Source organism: Neodiprion lecontei, chromosome 6 (genome assembly GCF_021901455.1).
Source record: "Neodiprion lecontei isolate iyNeoLeco1 chromosome 6, iyNeoLeco1.1, whole genome shotgun sequence".
Taxonomy (NCBI): Eukaryota; Metazoa; Arthropoda; class Insecta; order Hymenoptera; family Diprionidae; genus Neodiprion; species Neodiprion lecontei.
In genome coordinates, this window is record NC_060265.1 from 21998483 (window position 1) to 22017239 (window position 18757).

The window sequence follows — 18757 nt, forward strand, 5'->3', positions numbered from 1 at the left end:
TGCAAGTGCACACTTAAAAAGTTGTACTTTTCGATCTCTGTACATCTATTCGTTGGCGTGATAAAGTTTTCTTCTAAGAGATGTATATTGTGTACACTATAGTTACAGAAATATGCGTAAGCGTTGTTATTATTGACGAGGCATAATTCCAAGTTCGTGAACACTGATCGTATGATGCAAGTGATCAAGGAAATGAATGTGTCTAGGGGGAGTATTCATTCATCAACTTGATCATTCTTTCTGAGCAGGGATCACAGTTACATACTCTAACGATTTGATAACGATTGAACATTAAATAAAATAGATCAATGAAGAAAAATACACGGAAAAAAGTTGACATACACTTAACACCATTTAATTTTATAGAAATTTGAAGACTGCCTCACTCTGATCCGCTGAGACCTTATATTCTCACTATTTATTTGGAATAGGATACATCGTTACAAAACTCATTCAGTACTCACCAATATCGTCAGTGCTGCATCGCAAATGCAATCTTGCAAGGGGTGCAGAGAGGATAAAAAATAGTACGCACCCAAGTTCAAAGTTTCGATCATTATCAAACCGTGGAGATTTTGAAATTCTGCTGCATCTATGGTCTGGAAGAATTGAAAAAAACTTATGAGGGAAATCGTTGGTAAGTGCGTAAATATCTATAAAGAAATGATACCTATGGTAAGCGATAAAACTGAACCTAACGAACTGTCGATATCTTTTATCACATCCTGATGATTATGAAGAAACAACATGAATCCTTTTTGAAACTTTAATGATATTTGAGACTATTTTTGTATAACCACAAAATAATTTTGACCTGAATTAAGTGGGCTGAAATTATGAGAAGAGTAGAGTGGGCTACAATTGATTAATTTTCAGTGTTCGATGTTGCTAATTTTTTTCGAAGATATTTTCGCTCCCGAGTGAATGGAATTTGAATTCAACTCACTGATAACAATATCCTGAAGTTGAAAGTTCAAAAAATTGCACAGCAAAGAACAGATAATTAAGATTTGAAAAACACGATTTTATCCAACATATTATATATTTCGATACTCGAGTTCTTCTCCGGTAAAGATGAGTTGCCGATACTTTCCGTCACCGTCCGAACCAATTTGCCCGGTTCGCATCTTATAACCCATCAAGTTCGGAACATATGGATTCCAGTACTTCGTCATGCAGCATTAGATGTACTTTTAGATTCTGAAAGAAGAAATGTACCATTTCATTTGAAAAAGAAACCAAGTCAACTCTTACCTGTGGATAATGGCTCTACTCGCGACGAATGTAACACAGCAAAATTATTTTCCTCTTTGAACCCTAACGATTTTGTATCCAACGGTTCTTCGTGTTTTGTCTTGATTCTGAGATATCAGCCTGTGGTGATTAAAACAAATAACATGGTACATAATAATTTTATGTCATGGTACTTGCACTCTCTGTATCGAGGTAGAAGATTTAAGTCAGCACAATTTCCTGGTACAAGTCATCGCCGTACATCATGATCATTCCGCAGTCCAGCTCACAAAGCTGAACTGGCCATCGTCGTTTAGTTTTGTTGTTCGTGAGTTACACTATAATATTGTTGTGAAATATTCGGAATATCCGTAGGTGATGATTTTCAGATCAATTCGTCTAAAAATTCCACGTTTCCTGCTCATCGTAGTGAGGGTAGAAGTATCGTGATGGATCTCATTCGGATAAAGGCATTTTAAGCTATGATTGCATACCCTTCCCAGGTGTTCACATAGGCTGCGATTGGTAAAATATGTTTTAATAATTCCTGCATTAACAGATGAACATAATTATTATTATTATTATATAGTTATTCAAAAACACATCATAAGCGCCAAAAAAGATGACAAGCTCTACGCGATCAAACTGCCAACAATCGTGGTGGGCTTAACAGTTGTTATCAAAAACTTACACAATTCAGCAGACAGTAGATGTTTAGTGTAGCGTCGGAGTGAAATAAGATCACGAATTTCAAGAATGTTTGTAGAAATCACACACAAAATATATGTTGTGCTTGCACATTGATGAATGTTAGCTTAGATGTAAGAATGACTATCGAACTGTCAATTTTCAACCGATTTTACCCATTGATCGGTTAAACCGTTCAACCATTCTTGATGGTTAACCGATCTCGGCCGGTTAATCCGGATAATATTGTCATATAGTCGAAGTCCAAGGGCTGGTTGCTTTTAGAATACCAAGAAACAGGCATCCTTGAGTGAAAGCGTTCGTTTAGGAAAGCACCTCACTTTGTGAAATATCACAGTAGAGGCTGCAGCTGCAGATTCAACTACGTAAACTTAGTTTTTGATGAAAGCTGCCACAGATGTGTAGGAAAATTTTTTTTTCCACAAGACAAATCAGATACGATTATAGATAAGTTTCACGATTCTCCTGATAGTGCTTATTTCACGATGCCAATAAAAATTTCCGACTATTCGTTAATTCATTCACTTTGGCGATCATGCATCGCTAATCATCGTCGATACGACCTCTGTGGCAAACTTATCCTGAGGTACTATTTTCTGTACCGTCCTCACTGCTTGAACAATTACTCGCAGGGCGTGGCTACGAACACAAGCATAGATAATGTCTGCAAAAATCAACTGTATTTGTAGATGTGATTCTGCAAAGTTCGCAATAGAGGGGATAATGAGCGCGCCCATAGACGAGCAGACGAAAGCTTCTGCCGATACAGTGCGTATGGCATTCAGACTTCAGTTCGAGATCGCCGCTCTCGGAAGCAACAATCCTCCGGCCAAGTTTGCCAACACTGTGAAATTGCGCTGATCGTTACATTTCTTACTATTCTCACATTTCATACAGTTTGGGGTACGTAATAGGGAACCCTGCAATGTCCGGCCATGGATCTTTTTGGGGTCATTTTTGGTTGGCGAAACTCTTCCTGCAATTCGCTGGTCTCCTTCCCATCGGTGGATCGTCTTGTTTATGGAAATCTTTTCTGAACCAATTTTTAGCAACTTTACCATTATGGACCAGCTTCTACATACTGATCCCGGAATTCAAATACATATTTTTTCAGGTAAGTAAAAGATGATTGTATTATGCTCTGTTCAGCATTCGTTTACTTATGCTGTAGAAATTTTCCAATCGCATGGCATGCGAGCGTTGTTGAGGTAAGAAGATGACATTTTTTCTGTCACCGGTAAAACTTTATCCCCGGTTGATAAAACAGTCGATCCTCTAAGTCGGGCCGCTTTTCCTAATCCGACCTCACCCGTTACCCCCACTGTAGACTTATCACGAGGCTTGTTGGATTCCAGAAGAGAAATCGGAATTAACAACGTTCTTTATCACGTGTTGACTTGAAACAAAATTGTTTTGAAATTGTATCAACGTTTGAAAAAACGTTTTACTTTTTTGTGCTTATGTATTTTACTTGAAGGGGCGGAGGGGGTAACGCACCGAGCGAGATCACCTTCCCCTACAGCCCCGAGAGCGGCTCTACTGAGAGCACCGACAGAATATAAGAACTTAACCGTTGACGTTTTTACGTCAGATCTTGGAGTCTCGATCATTAAGTACGTGTATCGACAAACTTTTTGATACAGAGTCCCGACATCGACAGTTTTCTGGAAGCAGTGCTGATCACAATATCGGTCTTAACGTACCAACTTAGATCAATCTTCGTTGTTGTATACCGCCACAGGATCACACGCTTGTTCTTGGTCTGCGAGACGATGTGGAACCAGGCAGTTCCAGCGGATTACAGTGTGATTTTTATCTGGGCTAAGCGTGCGAAACGCATAAGTACAATTTACTTTTGCGGTGCATACTGTTCGGTGATCACGTTCGCCGTGACGTCGGCGGTAAAGCAACTCTCATCTGCTGAAAATTCTACAACAAAATACTATCCGTTCGCCCCTGAAGAAGATTCCACTCCGACTCCACAATATCAGATTAAGTTTGCTACTCAGGTTCTGATCAGTTACATCGGAATAGCGTACATAGCTGCTTGCGACATGACTGGCACCATACTAGCACTTAACATTTGCGGACAACTGGCCCTCATCCGAAGCTGGCTCGCCGACGTTTCGGGAGAAAATGTGTGTACAAGGGACCGAAAAACCGACCAAAATCTGCAAAATGTGTTGATGAAATGTGCTCGTCGTCATCAAATCGTATTAGAGTAGGTATTTCATCCCAATTACCATCCAAAAAACTATTTGCATGACTATAACTGGTACTTTCTTCCTTGCGCAAGAATTTTGATCTGGTACAATTTTGTCCTCATTACTTGACGTTTCTCTTGTAGCTTCTGTGCCGAGCTAGGAGATGTGATTCGATACAACTACCTGATACAAATCGTCACTGAGATGTACATCATGGCTGTTTCGGGAGCGAGGCTTTCACAGGTGACAAAAAAAAAAAAAATCGGATCAATCCGGTGTAATCAACGAGTGACAATTTCGACCCCGGCTCAAGTAAATTTTCTCATCCATCGTTGCAGGGCTCTGGATCGGTCCAACATCTTTCAACATTGCTCTTGGCGATTAATGGGCTTTTGTTTTCTTGTTGGCCAGCGGACACTCTCTCCTGTCAAGTGAGTATAGTTGGAAACTATCGAATCTGCTCTGATACTACCGTTATTCTCCTCTTCCAACCGTTTCCAGAGCACTGAGATAGCGCAGGCAGCTTATGAGGTCCCCTGGCATCGCGGATCGTCTCGTGAGAAAACCATGGTAGCGGTTATGATAGCGCGATCTCAACGTCCTGCTACATTGAGCGCGGGAAATTTCATCAAGTTGTCTTTGCAGACGTTTTCCTCCGTGAGTTCAGCCGTCACTTGCATGTCGTTCGATATAGAATATCAATTTTATTCCTGTGACAATTTTATTCAAAATGGTTTTCAGATCACGTCAAACGGCCTATCCTTTTGCATGGTCTTGCTGAATATCTGAGTATTGTATGTCTCTTTTACACGTAACGTTAGGCAGGCAGTGTTTGCCGCGTTGTAGTTAATACTAGATAAATCGAGATAACAATAAATTTTTTTATTATTTCCAATACTCGAAATGTCTACAATTATCGTCTGTTATTATTCACAATCACTCGAAATTAATTTGAACAACTTAACAAATAGCAAATGATCTTTCCTTGCTTATGAAAACTATAAAACTTGACAAACAATCGAAAGTGTTTCCATTGTTCAATGTTCATGAACTCGTTCGAAAAAAGTAACCGTTGACGGTATGTAACATCGAAAATTAACGCTCTACGGGGGTTGATCCTAGCGTGTAGAGAGAAACCAGAGCACGAGTGGCGCAAAAACCAATCCTAGTATAATGATATGCACGGCGAAAAAGCGCATCGATAATAAATTGTAAGCCCGACGAGAGGGTGGTGATGGTAGACTGTTTTTTCGATATCATTACCGATCAGTCACATATACGACAGGTGTCTCGATTCCCAACGCTGGAGCGGTGGGTGAGGACTATGTAAAAAAAAATGCATGGTTCGACGTCTATTTCATTTATTATTATTCAGAAGTGCGAGCGTTTATTACTATCTGAGGTCGCTAGCTGCCAGCCGCATTGAAAGCCTAAAGAGCAACAGAATTCTGCATCCATGCCACATTCACCCTTGCTTATATTCGTTTTATTTCTGGGTATTTATACACGATGTCAAACTATGAATTTGATCATGATTATTTTTCAGTTATCACTAATACCGTGATGATAAATTAGCAAGATAAACCTGCTTTTCCTTTTCCATTTGAAGTTATTTTTTCACCTCAGCGTTCAACGTAACATCTTCCAAGATGATTCGGAACACTGAAAGCGATATTGATTGTCTCGTTTGGGAATATTTATTGTTTATCACACAAATCTTCATCGTCGATGTAACCGTCAATGCAAACCGCGAGTACGTGTCGTTGTTTCCTGTTCACCCATGGCTGATACTTGACGATCACTCGCAGAGAGGGATTACGAATACAAACGCAGAAAGCACTTGTTGGAAACATTTGTCTCACTGATGCGATACGAGGAGAAAAGTAGAGGGGATGGATAATGAGTAGCCTGAATACAACGAGTAGTTGCAAGCTCTTCGCGTATTGCTCACACACTTCAGTTCAGGCCTGTCTTTCTCGGGAGCAGCTCTTCTCCTACGGACAGCATCACCATTTTCTATATCCATTTGCCGTATCTCTCAATAAAATATTCGTAACGGATAAAGCCAGAAGTGTGACAATTCACAACTCAGTCTAGCAATGTCGGGGCAAACAGCTTTCTGGGATCATTTTTGGCTGGCCAAGTTCTTGTTGCAATTCGCTGGCATTCTTCCCATCGGTGGATCATCCGCTTTGTGGAAGTCAGTTCTGACCGAGTTTCTAGCAACGTTACCACTGTGGGCCAGCTTCTATCTGCTCATCCCAGAAGTACAATACATATGTTGTCAAGTAAGATGAAGACTGAAAATATGCAGTTTTTTTTTGTATTTATAATGGAAATCCTAAGCCGTTCCGATCAGGCTTGAGACCTTACTTATTACTCTCGTTTTTTCTTGCTGTAGTTCTGTGCAGAAAAAATACCAGCGTCAATGCGCAGCATGAAACACAGAAGCTTTGTTTTATGTCCTTTGATAAATTTATATAAGCCCTTTTTTGATACAGAATCCCAGCGTAGATGGTTTGCTCGAAGCTTTGGTAATTATATCCGCCGTTTTGACAGGACAATTCAGATCGGTTTTCGTTATGGTGTATCGTCATAGAATCATGAGCTTGTTTTTAATCTGTGAGACGATGTGGGAAGAGGCCGACCTCGCAGATCGTAAAATAATGTTGCCTTGGGTCAAGCTGGGCAAAATCATTAGTACCGTTTTCTTTTATGGTGCTAATTGTGTGGTTGCCATGCACATTCTGAATACGGTAGTAAAGCAGATTTCGGCTCCTGCTAATTCAACCACAAAATTTTATCCGTTTATCCCCGAAGAGGATTCTACTCCTAGTCCGCAGTACGAAATCAAGTACACGCTTCAGACTATCATCACTTACATCGGAGTTTCGTACATTGCTGCTTGTGATATGACTGGGACTATACTAAGTTTCAACATGTGTGGACACTTCGCTGTCGTTCGTAGTTGGCTTTTGGAGCTGTCGAAAGAAAATTTTGATGTAGCGGATGGAAATACGAATGCTAGTTTTCAGGAGGGGTTGAAAAAATGTATTCGTCGTCATCAAATCGTATTGGAGTGAGTATTTTATTTTGTCGATTGCTTTTGGACTGGTACATACAAAAATAGTTTGGTACTTGATTTACCTAAATTTCAGATTCTTCAAAATTCCACTGAAACAATCAAAATTCTGCTTTTTTTTAGGCTCTGCGCTGAGCTGGAAGATGTCAATCAATACAACTATATTATACAAATCGTCACTGAGATGTACATAATGGCCATTTCAGCAGCTGAATTTACAAAGGTGAACTATAGCGATTATTATTCAATGTAATTGAAGAATTAAGACATTTGGTTCAACTCAGCCCTGGTCTCTTATCTGTAGTTGCAGAATTTCGGGTCATTGCAGCACCTTATAACATTTCTACTGGCAATCAATGGACTTTTCTTTTCTTGCTGGCCTGCGGATACTCTCTCAGTCGAGGTGAGAATTGAGCAATGTCCAAACTATCCGGCTTTGTCTTGTTACTGTTCTGTATTTTTCTTTTTCGATTCTTTCAGAGCAGTAACATCGCTCAGGTTGTTTACGGGGTTCCATGGTATCAAGGATCACGTTCCGAGAGAATTATGGTTGCCGTTATGCTGGCAAGATCCCAACGGCCGGCAACATTGAGCGCCGCGAAATTCGTCGGGTTATCCTTGGAAACTTTTTCCTCTGTAAGTGAAACTTTCACCCTACTCCTTTTCGACTCGCATTCGCTGATGTTATAATATTTTTAATAATTTCAGATAACATCCAGTGGCATATCTTTGTGCATGCTCTTAAGCAGCTTCTAAACTGTTTCTCAAGAGTCCATTTCGCATTAAACACTAGAGCATTGTACCTTTAATCGTGCTGACGTCACGTCGTAATAAATATTCAAGTATCAAAGATATTCGAAATGTCTGGGTAACTATTGAAAAATTGATTCGTTTAACAATCGCTAAAATTTCCTTCTCCTTTAGTAGGGCGCAAAAGTTCAACGATCCTGTTGAATATACTTCGAGCTACGATTACTAATTATTTGTTGAGGGCTTTCACGAGACAGTAAAACTATTTTAAGGATTCGTGTATTGACGTATTTATTTATTCAAAAACGCCATCTTGGCATACGAAAAGAAAACAGGCTTCACGTCGATTATTAGATGCTGAGGCATTGATTCAAAGAAGTATTTTACCGTGTAAAATATAATAGTTGATAAACAGAAGTCTAAATTTAATTACTTAAAGCTCAAGATTGCCACGTGTCATATACAAAAGGCTGTGTAAATTGATAAAAAAGAGTTCAATTTTCGACAAAATAAATGATCTTAATAATTTGTTATTAACGAATGAATGAATGATGTCTAAAATCATCCAGTCATTCGATAAATAACGTTATAATAAGGATCTGTCCAAATTTCGAGTCAATCGGACGGATAAATTTTGAGATTCCATGTACGCTGTTTTAAAAAATATTGTTTCGAGTAAAAGGCGAAAGCAGAAAAGGTAAGGAAATTCACACTTTTCATATTCAATATAAATTTTAGAGTCTTAATATCGCTGGCGCTTCTCAGGTACGTTTCCCCGCAAGGAGTGTACCAATATCCAAGTTATTTTATTGTAATTTTTTACTACGCTTGGATCTACAATTAGGCAGCAAGCAACATCGTTTCTCAGTGAATTTATTCAATTGTGCAGAATTAAACCACTGGTAAAGAATATTCGAGTCTATAAGTCGTTAATAAACAATCTGATCCTGACAAAAATATTCGAATATGTAACTATTATCGATCCTTCCGAGGTGTTAGAAAGGATTTACTTCGTCAATTGTGTTTCGATCATATATATGTATTTTCGATTATTTATTCAGTCTGAAATGTAATCTGAAGATCTAACGAGGAATACAGGCTTCACTATTTCATTAACATCTTCAAATTGCCGTCAGGGTGAAGTGTGCTCAATGCAGTTGTTATAAAAAAATTAAGGAAGCCATCATCCAGACAGTATAGCAGCGCAACGTCTAGGCTGGAGTCATAGCACAAGTATTCGTGCAAGAAGCCCATAATGCAGGGTGCAGTTGCACATCGAAATGAACCATGCCCGATACGCGCAAGTCTAATACGTTATACCACATCAGAACCATCGATAACCTAGACGTCTACAATTAGGGTGGTTGAGTTGGGCCGGTCCGTAAACCAAAGATTAACGCTGCATGAGGGTTGCGCATAGCGTGTAGGGTGGAGTGAGAGTGGCGGAAGAGTAAACTTCACGATATGTCCGGCATGGGACTCGGCAGAGAAACGCATCGGCAATTGTAAGTTCGAATAGAGGGCGGCGATGGTCGAATGTTTTTTTGCGATATTACTTCTGATTAGTCATGAGCGACAGATGTCTCAATTCCCAATGTCGGAGCAGAGGGTGAGCAGCACGAAAAAAGAGTCGCAAACATTTTATGTCTGTTCCGTTCTTTATTATTCAGGAGATCGTGTGTTGGGTTCACCCTTCTGATTACACGATTCAAATATGTAAGTTGCCATTCCTATCGTCACTTGATTCTGTTGTATTCATGTTTTTTTTTTTTCATTTTTATTTTTCAATATTTTTACAGCTGTACAACTTAAAAGGTGAAACATTTGTCTATTAATTTAATCATGTTTCAGCAATTGGTGGTTATCGAGTGAATATAAAAATTTTCATCTCCTCTACGGATCAGCAATTTGTTGGCTTCACGAGGTTTAAACCATAATCTGATAATTTGATTGGTTTTATCTGCGTCTGACAGCAGCCAACGGTCGGACCTTCGAGCTTTATTTGTTACTAGCACATATCACTGCAATACCAAATTTTTTCAATTAGACGGGTCGTTAGTTTACGTATCAATATAGACACGGACACATTGAACGTTGAAACGGAACGCCAACGATTATAGCTGCCACAAGTTTGGTGGGAGCTACATTCTTTTTAAATCTTCGAATACCGACAAGTGAGAGATGAGGTTTCTCAAATTCACGCAAGTGGAATATTCAATAATAATGGGCTGCTCTACGGCTAGAACTTTACACTTCGTCATCAACGTAACCATTGAGGCAAAATTGGTGCGAAGAATTCTTTCCCGTGTTCATCCTTGGCGAATGAAAAATGACTGGCTGGGAGGGATTACAGATACAAGCAGAGAAAGTTCTCATTCAAATCGTTAGTCCCACGTATGCAATACTGGAAGGAGCGCAGAGGGGATAACGAGTAGTCCGCAACACACGAGTTGCAAGCTCGGTGCGTATGAATTGGACACTTCAGTTCGGGCCTGTCTTTCTTGGGAGCAACTCTTCTCCTGCAAACTACATCATTGCTTTGAGTTTCCGTTTGTCTGCATTGCATTTCGTAAAATCGTAGCGGTCCAAGATAAAGGCAAACGTGTAACGACTAACAACGCGGTCTTGTAATGCCTGCACAGAGAGCTTTCTGGGATGAATTTTGGCTTGCGAGATTCTTTCTACGATTCGCGGGCATTCTTCCTATCGGTGGATCATCTGCTTTCTGGAAATCGAGACTCACCGATTTTCTGGCAACCTTGCCACTGTGGGCTGGCTTTAGTACGCTCATTCCAGAATTTCAATACATTCTTTTTCGTGTAAGCTAAAAACTGGTTGTTGTAGACTCTGAATATCAATTACTGAAAAGTTGCACATCCTGACGAATAGTGACTCCTTCTACTTGATTTTAATCAATTTTTAACTGTAGATCGAGCAGTTTTTTTTTTTTACTTTTGCAATAATATTAACATTTAAAAGAATATTGTCAATTCCCTACTATTTGAAACCTCGCAGTACTTCTCGAGTATTTTGCTACTCTAGGGATGCGTGTCAAAGGCGAGTTGACAAATTAAATCTCGTGTGTAATCGAAATGGTGAATCAATGCTTATGAAATTCATTGAACAATCAATAAGATAAAGTACTTAAAACACTCGCTCGATTTGTTTGTATATTCGTTATTTGCAATATTGACATATTTTGCCTTACTATGCAGGTTACCTTATTCGACTTACTGACGATCAGCTGGTAAGGTTCCGAAGTCTAACTGATTCAATGGTTTCAGAGAATTGACAATACTAATTCGCAAAATTTCTTATTGACGACGAAAATGTAACTGTCGAATTGACGAGGTTATTTTATCACATATCCAAGCCACTTGTATACAATAACACAAAATAACAATAACGAAAAAACTGTTTTCCATGCAGAATCCCAGCATAGACAACATCCTCGAAGGCTTGCTAATCGTATCCGCAGCGTTGACGGGTCAACTCAGATCATTCTTTGTTATTGCGTATCGGTCTCGAATTGCACGCTTGTACTCCATCTGCGAGTCGATGTGGGACCATTCCGTTCCCGCAGATCGCAAAATAATTTCGACCTGGATCATATGGGCTAAATTTATAAGCACGGTGTATTTTCTTGCCGCAAATTGTGTGGTAACGGTGTTCATCATGACGACGACGCTCCAACAGCGCTCATCTCCTAAAAATTCCACAACGAAATTTTATCCGTTCACACCTCAAGAGGATTCGACTCCGAGTCCACGGTATGAAATCAAGTACGCTGTTCAGGTGATATGCTGTTTTTGCAGCATGTCGTACATCGCTGCTTGCGACATGACTGGGACCATATTGAGTTTCAACATATGCGGACAATTGGCCGTCATTAGAAGCTGGCTCGAAGAGCTTGCAAAGGGAAAGCTCGATCCAACGGGTAAAAAGACCGACGAAAGTCTCCAAGAGGGGTTGAAGAAGTGCATCCGTCGCCATCAACTTGTATTGGAGTAAGTATTCTGTTTATTTTTCATTGCTTTCAAAGTTAAACACGAAATAACAGGTCACCAATTGCTTGAGTAACGATTCAGATGTATCGCAATCCCAGAGATATAATCAAAATTCCGAATTTTCGTAGCCTCTGTGCCGAGCTTGAAGACGTAAATCAATATAATTATCTGATACAACTCGTCACTGAGATGTACATAATGGCAATTTCGGCAGCGCAGCTGACTAAGGTAAACTAGCAAATATCGTCCGTCTCTCTCGAATAAGATGGCATCATTCATCGTAAAAACCAAACAGAAACTTTCCGCATTTGACGTAAGCCTCGTTTTTCACCTGCAGTTACAGAATTTCGGGTCCTTGCGGCATCTTATAACAGTCCTGTTGGCAATCAATGGACTTTTTTTTTCTTGTTGGCCAGCGGAAACTCTTTCTGTAGAGGTGAGTTCAATTGAACAATATCGATATCGTTCCACTCAACGTTGCAGCCGTATTGCATTTTCAATTCTCGCCGTTTTTCCAGAGTCGCAATATAGCGACGGCGATTTACGAGGTCCCATGGGACGATGCCTCACTCTCCGTAAGAGCTGTGATCATCATTATGCTGGGGCGATCTCAGCGTCCTGCAACGCTGAGCGCAGGGAAATTTCTACCGTTGTCCTTGGAAGCTTTTTCTTCTGTAAGTCATACCTTTGCCTCTATGCTGCACGGCGTGTAATTTCTAATCATGGTTCACTCACGCAGTTATTTTCAAATTACTTTCAGATAACATCGAGTGGCATATCCTTTTGCATGGTCTTAAGCAGTTTCTGAGTAATTTATGTATGGTGTATTTCAAGCCTAGCAGTAATATGCACCTGTACCTTCGATCATGGGTATGTGCCAGTTTGATAACAGTTTCATCCTCGTAATAAAAATTCTTGCAACGAGCTACGATTACCGATTCGTTAGAAGAGTTCAACGTCTCGGATATTTTTTCAGTCTAAAATATGACCTGGGCATAAAAAAAATAACACAAAGCTTCACAGAATTAGTCGCGTTTCATTAATATCTTTTGATTGCGTCATTAGGACGGAGTGCACCTCAATCCGTTTGTTAATAAAACAATACGCAAGCCAGTAGACAAGGCAGTTGATCAGTGCAGAATAGATTAAAATCACGAGGGTTCGTGAAAATTATTTCCATAATACAAGGTACAGGTGTACATCGATAATTATAATTGTCCGTTTCGATTTAATCGAGAGTGTAACTGTCATATAATTTCTTTTGATAACCGTACCTAGTACCAATCAGTGATCGCCGACAACAGATGCTTCGTCGTATGTTTAATTGTAAATTTTTCATCATATTTAAGCGGAAGATTAACTACAGCTAGAATTTCAAAAGGTTGTCAAGAGTTGAGTAAGGCATTCATTCTAAAAAGCATATCACATTAAAATACACAACTGTAAATGGCTGCAGTTATAAATTTAACCGTAAACATGAAACTCACATTTCTTGACAAAGTTCTCGTAAGTTTGCAAGGACGTTTTTTCTCATTAATTTCACTCCGAATGCTTGTTTGTTTGAAATGTCTAGAAAAATTTGCGACCATTGGTTACTTAGCTACTGTTCCCCATTCATCCTTGCCGACTTAGCAATTACCGTAGGGTGGGACTGCGAAGAAATGCGCAGAAAGTATTCACCACCACCATTAGTATTGCATGTGTAATTCTGCAAGCGATGCATAGGAAATAATAAGCGCACCTACAAAACTCGACGGTCCGCGTTTCGCGGTAGCAACTCTTACCGTTGGTCTGCGAAGTTTGCCCTCGGTCTGAATTTTTGCTTCCAATTACGTTCAACATGGATATCATCGATCCTTGCGGACAACATTGCTGACGAAAACCGTGAATGAAATCAAGCCGACGGAATTAAAGCGTCGTACAAACGAAAGAGCGGAAAGAAGTGGTTCAGTGGTATCAGCTTTGATACAAATGGCTGGCTGATAGAAGACTGAAAAGAAAAGAGTTTCAACGGAGACTGCAACGCTCGCTTATAACTAACAGGATAGACACTATCGATCCTGAGACGACTGGGTGTGTTTTCCATGTAGCCAAAAACCAACGATCAATCTGCATCAATCTTTGATCATGGTATATAAGTTTACGGAATCATCAATGGGGATGGTATACAAGAAGAAACGAATTCATTAACAATTCATTCCAATTAAAAGCTTTCAGCTGTTATTATATCATCCTCCATTTACAAAAATAACGATCAACTTTCAGATGATATCTTCAGTTGTCTCGTCTTTGAAAGCCGCGTTAAAAAGTGGCGAAGAAAACTCCTCGGATTTCTACCTCGTCCAACTTATGTCACTACATTATCATCGTCAAGTCGACTAGACTAGGGAAACGACGCCGTCTCGAGCAACTTCGTGAACTATTCATTGCTTTATCACTGTTCGTTCGTGCCGACTTGACAATTGCTGACGGGGTGGAGCTAGCGGGGATGCTAGCAACGAGAGTCTTCGCAAAAAACGACTCCTTTGCATATGCGAAACCGTTAGAGGAGCGGAGGGGATAATAACTGCGCCCACAGAAGTCCGCACCAAAGTTCTTCCAGGCGTTGTCCGCCCAATGCTCGCAGAATTCAGTTCGGGTTTGCCTTTCTTGACAGCAACTCATCTGTCGTAAAGCTCTTCGGCTCGACAGTTGGATTCTCCTCACTATTGCTCGTTATAGCAATAAATTATACGGTTCCTCGACTAAACTCCAGCGCATATTCGAAGTCCTGCAATAATGTCTGGTCAGGAATCTTTCTGGGATCATTTTTGGCTGGCGAAATTATTTTTTCAATTTTCGGGTATTCTTCCTATCAGCGGTGAATCGTTTTTGTGGAAAAAATGTCTCAGTCAGTCCCTCGCAGTATTTCCAATGTTGCATAGCTTCTTCGTGCTCGTACCTCAAATGAATTTCATATTGTTCCGAGTAAGCTGTAAACTAAAAATGCTAATTTCTGACAAGTTTCTATACAGTATTTTTATATTGCTTCAGCTCATGCTATTGTTAACTGGTTGGTCAAAGTTGAGCCAAAAGTACCGAATGATTACTAGATTGATAGATTGATAGAAACAAAAATGTGTTTTACTACCAATTGATGATTTGAACAATGTATGAAAGCGATCTTATAATTGACCAAACACTGATTAGCTAACGCATAGCCAATTGAAATTCTGAAATGTGACTGCTGTACTTTGCCGAAAATTTGCAGTTTATAAAATCGTATTTGAAAATTTTCTGCGATATCGTTATTTTTCATCATCTCTCGTCAATAATTAGTCCAGAAACGATCCGTCTATCTTTGTTCAATGCAGAATTACAACACGGATGGTTTGCTCGAAGCGATGCTGTTCGTGACGGCGGTTTTAACGGGGCAAATCAGATCGATCTTCGTTGCGATATATCGTCATAGGATCACACGTTTATTTACTACCTGCAAAGAATTGTGGAATCAATCCGTTCCCGCAGACCGCAAAATAATTTTAACATGGATCAGACGGGCTAAATTTATCAGTACGATTTACTTTTGTGCCGCAAATTGTCTGGTGAGCGTGTTCGTCGTTGCTGCGACGCTCCAACAGCTCTCATTTCCTGAAAATTCCACAGCGAAATATTACCCATTCACACCTCAAGAGGATTCAACTCCGAGTCCACAGTATGAAATCAAGTTCGCCGTTCAGGTGATATGCTGCTTCTGCAGCATGTCGTACATCGCTGCTTGCGACATGACCGGGACGATATTAACTCTGTACCTGTGTGGACAACTCGCTCTTGTCAAAAGCTGGCTCAGAGATGATTTGTCGAAAAAAAAATACAGCCAAACGACAGGAAACACTAACGATGGTCTCGAGGAGAGATTTAAGAAGTGCGTCCGCCGCCATCAAATCGTTCTGGAGTAAGAATTCCTTCTACAAAATTATTTCAGAACAACTGTCTTGCTGATAATTTTTTTACTCGTAATCAATTTTTTTTTTTTTTTTACAGACTCTGTACCGAACTGGAAAATGCGATTCGGTATAATTATCTAATACAAATCGTCACCGAGATGTACATCATGGCAATTTCCGCGGCAAGTTTCACAAAGGTGAAGCTTACAATGCTCTACGCTTAACAAAAATATTTTTTTCAAAAATTCCTACTCAAATTGACCATCTTCTCAGATAATGGATGATATGTTATAGAGTTCGGGATCGTTTCGATACTTTGCAACATTTATTTTGTCCATCAATGGGCTTTTCTTTTCTTGTTGGCCATCGGATACTCTCTCTTATGAAGTGAGTACCTACGTATGGTTGGCTATTAGGTATAAAACCGTGAAATTCAAATATCAATTTTCTTCATCCATCGCCTTGAGAGCACCGAAATAGCGCATGCGGTCTATGAAGTCCCATGGTACGATGGATCGCCCCTGGTGAAAACTATGGCTGTAGTTCTGATCGCACGATCTCAGCGCCCGGCGATACTCACCGCGGGAAAATTCATACCATTATCCTTGGAGGCTTTTTCTTCTGTACGTCGAGCAATGTCTAAAACTTATTATTGTTCAATGGGTTTCATAAATTTTAGCCATGTCAACGTCTAATTGAAATTTGTTTCAGATAACATCCAGCGGTATATCGTTCTGCATGGTCCTCCGCAGTTTATGAATCACGGATCTTGCATGCATAAATTGAAATTGTACTCGTATTTATGGTCGGAATATCTTAACATGGCGGCACTGAGAGAAGGGGTTTAATAATAAAAAATAGGTATTTATTTGACAAGATATTTCGAGATACTTCTTATTCGAAAAATTTCACTCGATTTAAAACATTATCCAGTGATTCGCAGCCTATTGAATTTTGTCAAACAACATTCGTATATGGGGTAAATTCTTATTTAGGCAAACATGTTTGATGAATTAAAAAAACGTATTTTCTTGTGTAAACAATATGGACGAATGAGAATATTGTGAAACAAATTAGTATTCAAAAATATGCGGAACATCTGTACTCGAGTTTTCAATTTCTAATACTTGAATTTGGCAGAGGCAAATTCAGGGAGTGACGGGAAATACTGTTCGAGAATCAGTGTGATTTCTTTTGATGCCATTTCTTTGCATCAAAGAGAAGCAGTTGTACGAATTCAATAGCATAACGCAGCGTATAAATAATTAATACGATTCAATTCAACGATCCTCTTCAATCGGTATCTTAGATTTAGAAATGAAGAAGTATAAATTGCGTGCAGAACGTAGATCTGCGATAATAATTTATGAGCCGATGTCACAATACGGAATTGAAATAAAAGTTTTATAGTATTGAATGTTTATTGAAATCATTTACAGACACTTTTGCATAAGAATTCATGTACTTATTTTAAATCTAACGCGGCGAGATAACTGAAAGAAATCACCAATTTCTTTTTGTATCACATATGCGAAGTAGCACGACATGTGCGAGATAATCACAATAAGTTATACTGCCCTCGAAACACCCGAAAACCAAAACTAATAAAGATGTGCAGTGCAGATGATTCGTTTGGTAGAATTGTTTCTCAAAACAATGAGTCATTATTTTATTCCTAGGTAAAACAATTCTCAATCTTAATCCTCGGTCTATTGAGCAAGCAAAGAACGAAGCACGCAGCATGGCGTCTTACCATCGCGTGTTGAATTGAGTTGAAGCGCGGATATTCACGGAAACTATAGACATAATGCATGTTGCATAATGAAATCGTCGACTGTTAAGAACGACGAAAGGGCGATGGTACGATTCGGTTCTTGTTTTTTTTTCTTCTTTTTTTGTTCCGCGATATTAATACTAATCAGCCACGATCGACAGATGCGTGGATTCCCAATACGAGCTCCGTGGTCGCGCCACGTATTCAAAAAATTGCATGAATTACACGTCTGGGTATTCCATGATTATTATTCAGCGAAAAGTAAGCAAGCAAGTGCTCGTCGCCCTTACAGAGTTTGAAAGAGTATCCACAGGGTGTGGTCACATATTGGTGAATAATGAATAAAGATATTGTCCGGCGCTTCTCTTTCACGAGTTTTCTCTTGCGTTGTATCTACGTAATGTCGGTACAGTTACAAGGCTGTGGAGAATCCAGCGCTACAATTACAAACCGCATCTATTTCCTGCAAGTATCTTCGTTTTGATATCCCGCCCTTGCAATAATTGCTACGCAGAGCAAGGTGAAATTTTACCGAAAGTGAATTTCGTGATGTGGACGTGAAGCGTGAAATACTTACTCCATTCCGCACGAGGTGAATGGATACTTGCAATGAAATGTATAATGTATCCATATCACGTGATGGATACATTAAGATGAGCTCAAGTCTGAATAATTGAATCCCTCGCCGCGCTGATAAACGAATAAGAACATTCAGTCGACAAAAAATCACGATCACTGTAAGCTTATTTCAATAAATTGAGAAACATGTCTGCAGTGACAACTTATGTTGGAGTAAATTAGAACGGTATGAGATATCTTATATGGCCAGATTACGAAAATATCCGTGCCCATAAATAGTTTTATTGACTTTTATTTGCGCCTGGCCGTTCGATCTCGAACGGCAGCCCGCTTAATAAATCCAAATTTATCCGGTGTTTCAAATCGCATTCCGTTTAATATGAATTTTAATTCAACATTTTCAAACTTTGAATCATAACACGCGTGTAAATCACGTATATTTTCATGATTTTCAAATGATCCAAACTCGGTCTTCTTACACACAACTCAGCTAA

The 18757-nt window shown here is 39.5% G+C and overlaps 4 protein-coding genes across 5 annotated transcripts; all 4 read left to right on the forward strand.

The window, feature by feature from the left end:
• The first annotated feature begins 2779 nt into the window (after positions 1-2779).
• Positions 2780-5326, forward strand: LOC107224598 (odorant receptor 49b-like). The gene is made up of 6 exons (XM_046743338.1): positions 2780-3055; positions 3585-4162; positions 4289-4388; positions 4484-4576; positions 4647-4802; positions 4887-5326. The coding sequence occupies exons 1-6, from the start codon at positions 2867-2869 to the stop codon at positions 4932-4934; spliced, it is 1164 nt and encodes a 387-aa protein (XP_046599294.1). The 5' UTR covers positions 2780-2866; the 3' UTR covers positions 4935-5326.
• A 778-nt stretch (positions 5327-6104) lies between these two features.
• Positions 6105-8254, forward strand: LOC124294948 (odorant receptor 49a-like). The gene is made up of 6 exons (XM_046742631.1): positions 6105-6433; positions 6647-7224; positions 7351-7450; positions 7532-7630; positions 7708-7863; positions 7936-8254. Exons 1-6 carry the CDS (start codon positions 6245-6247, stop codon positions 7981-7983), a joined length of 1170 nt encoding a protein of 389 aa, XP_046598587.1. The 5' UTR covers positions 6105-6244; the 3' UTR covers positions 7984-8254.
• A 2487-nt stretch (positions 8255-10741) lies between these two features.
• On the forward strand, positions 10742-13442 carry LOC124294968 (odorant receptor 49b-like). The gene is made up of 6 exons (XM_046742760.1): positions 10742-10796; positions 11407-11984; positions 12113-12212; positions 12322-12420; positions 12503-12658; positions 12745-13442. The coding sequence occupies exons 2-6, from the start codon at positions 11536-11538 to the stop codon at positions 12790-12792; spliced, it is 852 nt and encodes a 283-aa protein (XP_046598716.1). The 5' UTR covers positions 10742-10796; positions 11407-11535; the 3' UTR covers positions 12793-13442.
• Positions 13443-14634: 1192 nt separating this feature from the next.
• Positions 14635-17279, forward strand: LOC124294969 (odorant receptor Or2-like). Of its 2 annotated transcripts, none has more exons than XM_046742762.1 (6): positions 14635-14769; positions 15338-15918; positions 16008-16107; positions 16205-16297; positions 16378-16533; positions 16622-17279. In XM_046742762.1, exons 2-6 carry the CDS (start codon positions 15368-15370, stop codon positions 16667-16669), a joined length of 948 nt encoding a protein of 315 aa, XP_046598718.1. In that variant the 5' UTR covers positions 14635-14769; positions 15338-15367; the 3' UTR covers positions 16670-17279. The 2 variants fall into 2 exon arrangements, with proteins under 2 accessions (XP_046598718.1, XP_046598717.1); XM_046742761.1 differs by lacking the exon at positions 14635-14769 and adding an exon at positions 14888-14951.
• The last annotated feature ends 1478 nt before the right edge of the window (positions 17280-18757 follow it).

What these genes read in the sequence shown, in the direction of transcription:
- LOC107224598 (XM_046743338.1), top strand. Translation starts at nt 2,867, where the DNA reads ATGTCCGGCCATGGATCTTTTTGGGGTCATTTTTGGTTGGCGAAACTC. An exon ending in CGTCATCAAATCGTATTAGA is followed by an intron (nt 4,163 to 4,288) that starts GTAGGTATTTCA and finishes TTTCTCTTGTAG; the next exon opens with CTTCTGTGCCGAGCTAGGAG. An exon ending in CGGACACTCTCTCCTGTCAA is followed by an intron (nt 4,577 to 4,646) that starts GTGAGTATAGTT and finishes AACCGTTTCCAG; the next exon opens with AGCACTGAGATAGCGCAGGC.
- LOC124294948 (XM_046742631.1), top strand. Translation starts at nt 6,245, where the DNA reads ATGTCGGGGCAAACAGCTTTCTGGGATCATTTTTGGCTGGCCAAGTTC. An exon ending in TACAATACATATGTTGTCAA is followed by an intron (nt 6,434 to 6,646) that starts GTAAGATGAAGA and finishes TTTTTGATACAG; the next exon opens with AATCCCAGCGTAGATGGTTT. An exon ending in CCTTGGAAACTTTTTCCTCT is followed by an intron (nt 7,864 to 7,935) that starts GTAAGTGAAACT and finishes TAATAATTTCAG; the next exon opens with ATAACATCCAGTGGCATATC.
- LOC124294968 (XM_046742760.1), top strand. Translation starts at nt 11,536, where the DNA reads ATGTGGGACCATTCCGTTCCCGCAGATCGCAAAATAATTTCGACCTGG. An exon ending in CGGCAGCGCAGCTGACTAAG is followed by an intron (nt 12,213 to 12,321) that starts GTAAACTAGCAA and finishes TTTCACCTGCAG; the next exon opens with TTACAGAATTTCGGGTCCTT. An exon ending in CCTTGGAAGCTTTTTCTTCT is followed by an intron (nt 12,659 to 12,744) that starts GTAAGTCATACC and finishes AATTACTTTCAG; the next exon opens with ATAACATCGAGTGGCATATC.
- LOC124294969 (XM_046742761.1), top strand. Translation starts at nt 14,898, where the DNA reads ATGTTGCATAGCTTCTTCGTGCTCGTACCTCAAATGAATTTCATATTG. An exon ending in CGCCATCAAATCGTTCTGGA is followed by an intron (nt 15,919 to 16,007) that starts GTAAGAATTCCT and finishes TTTTTTTTACAG; the next exon opens with ACTCTGTACCGAACTGGAAA. An exon ending in CGGATACTCTCTCTTATGAA is followed by an intron (nt 16,298 to 16,377) that starts GTGAGTACCTAC and finishes CATCGCCTTGAG; the next exon opens with AGCACCGAAATAGCGCATGC.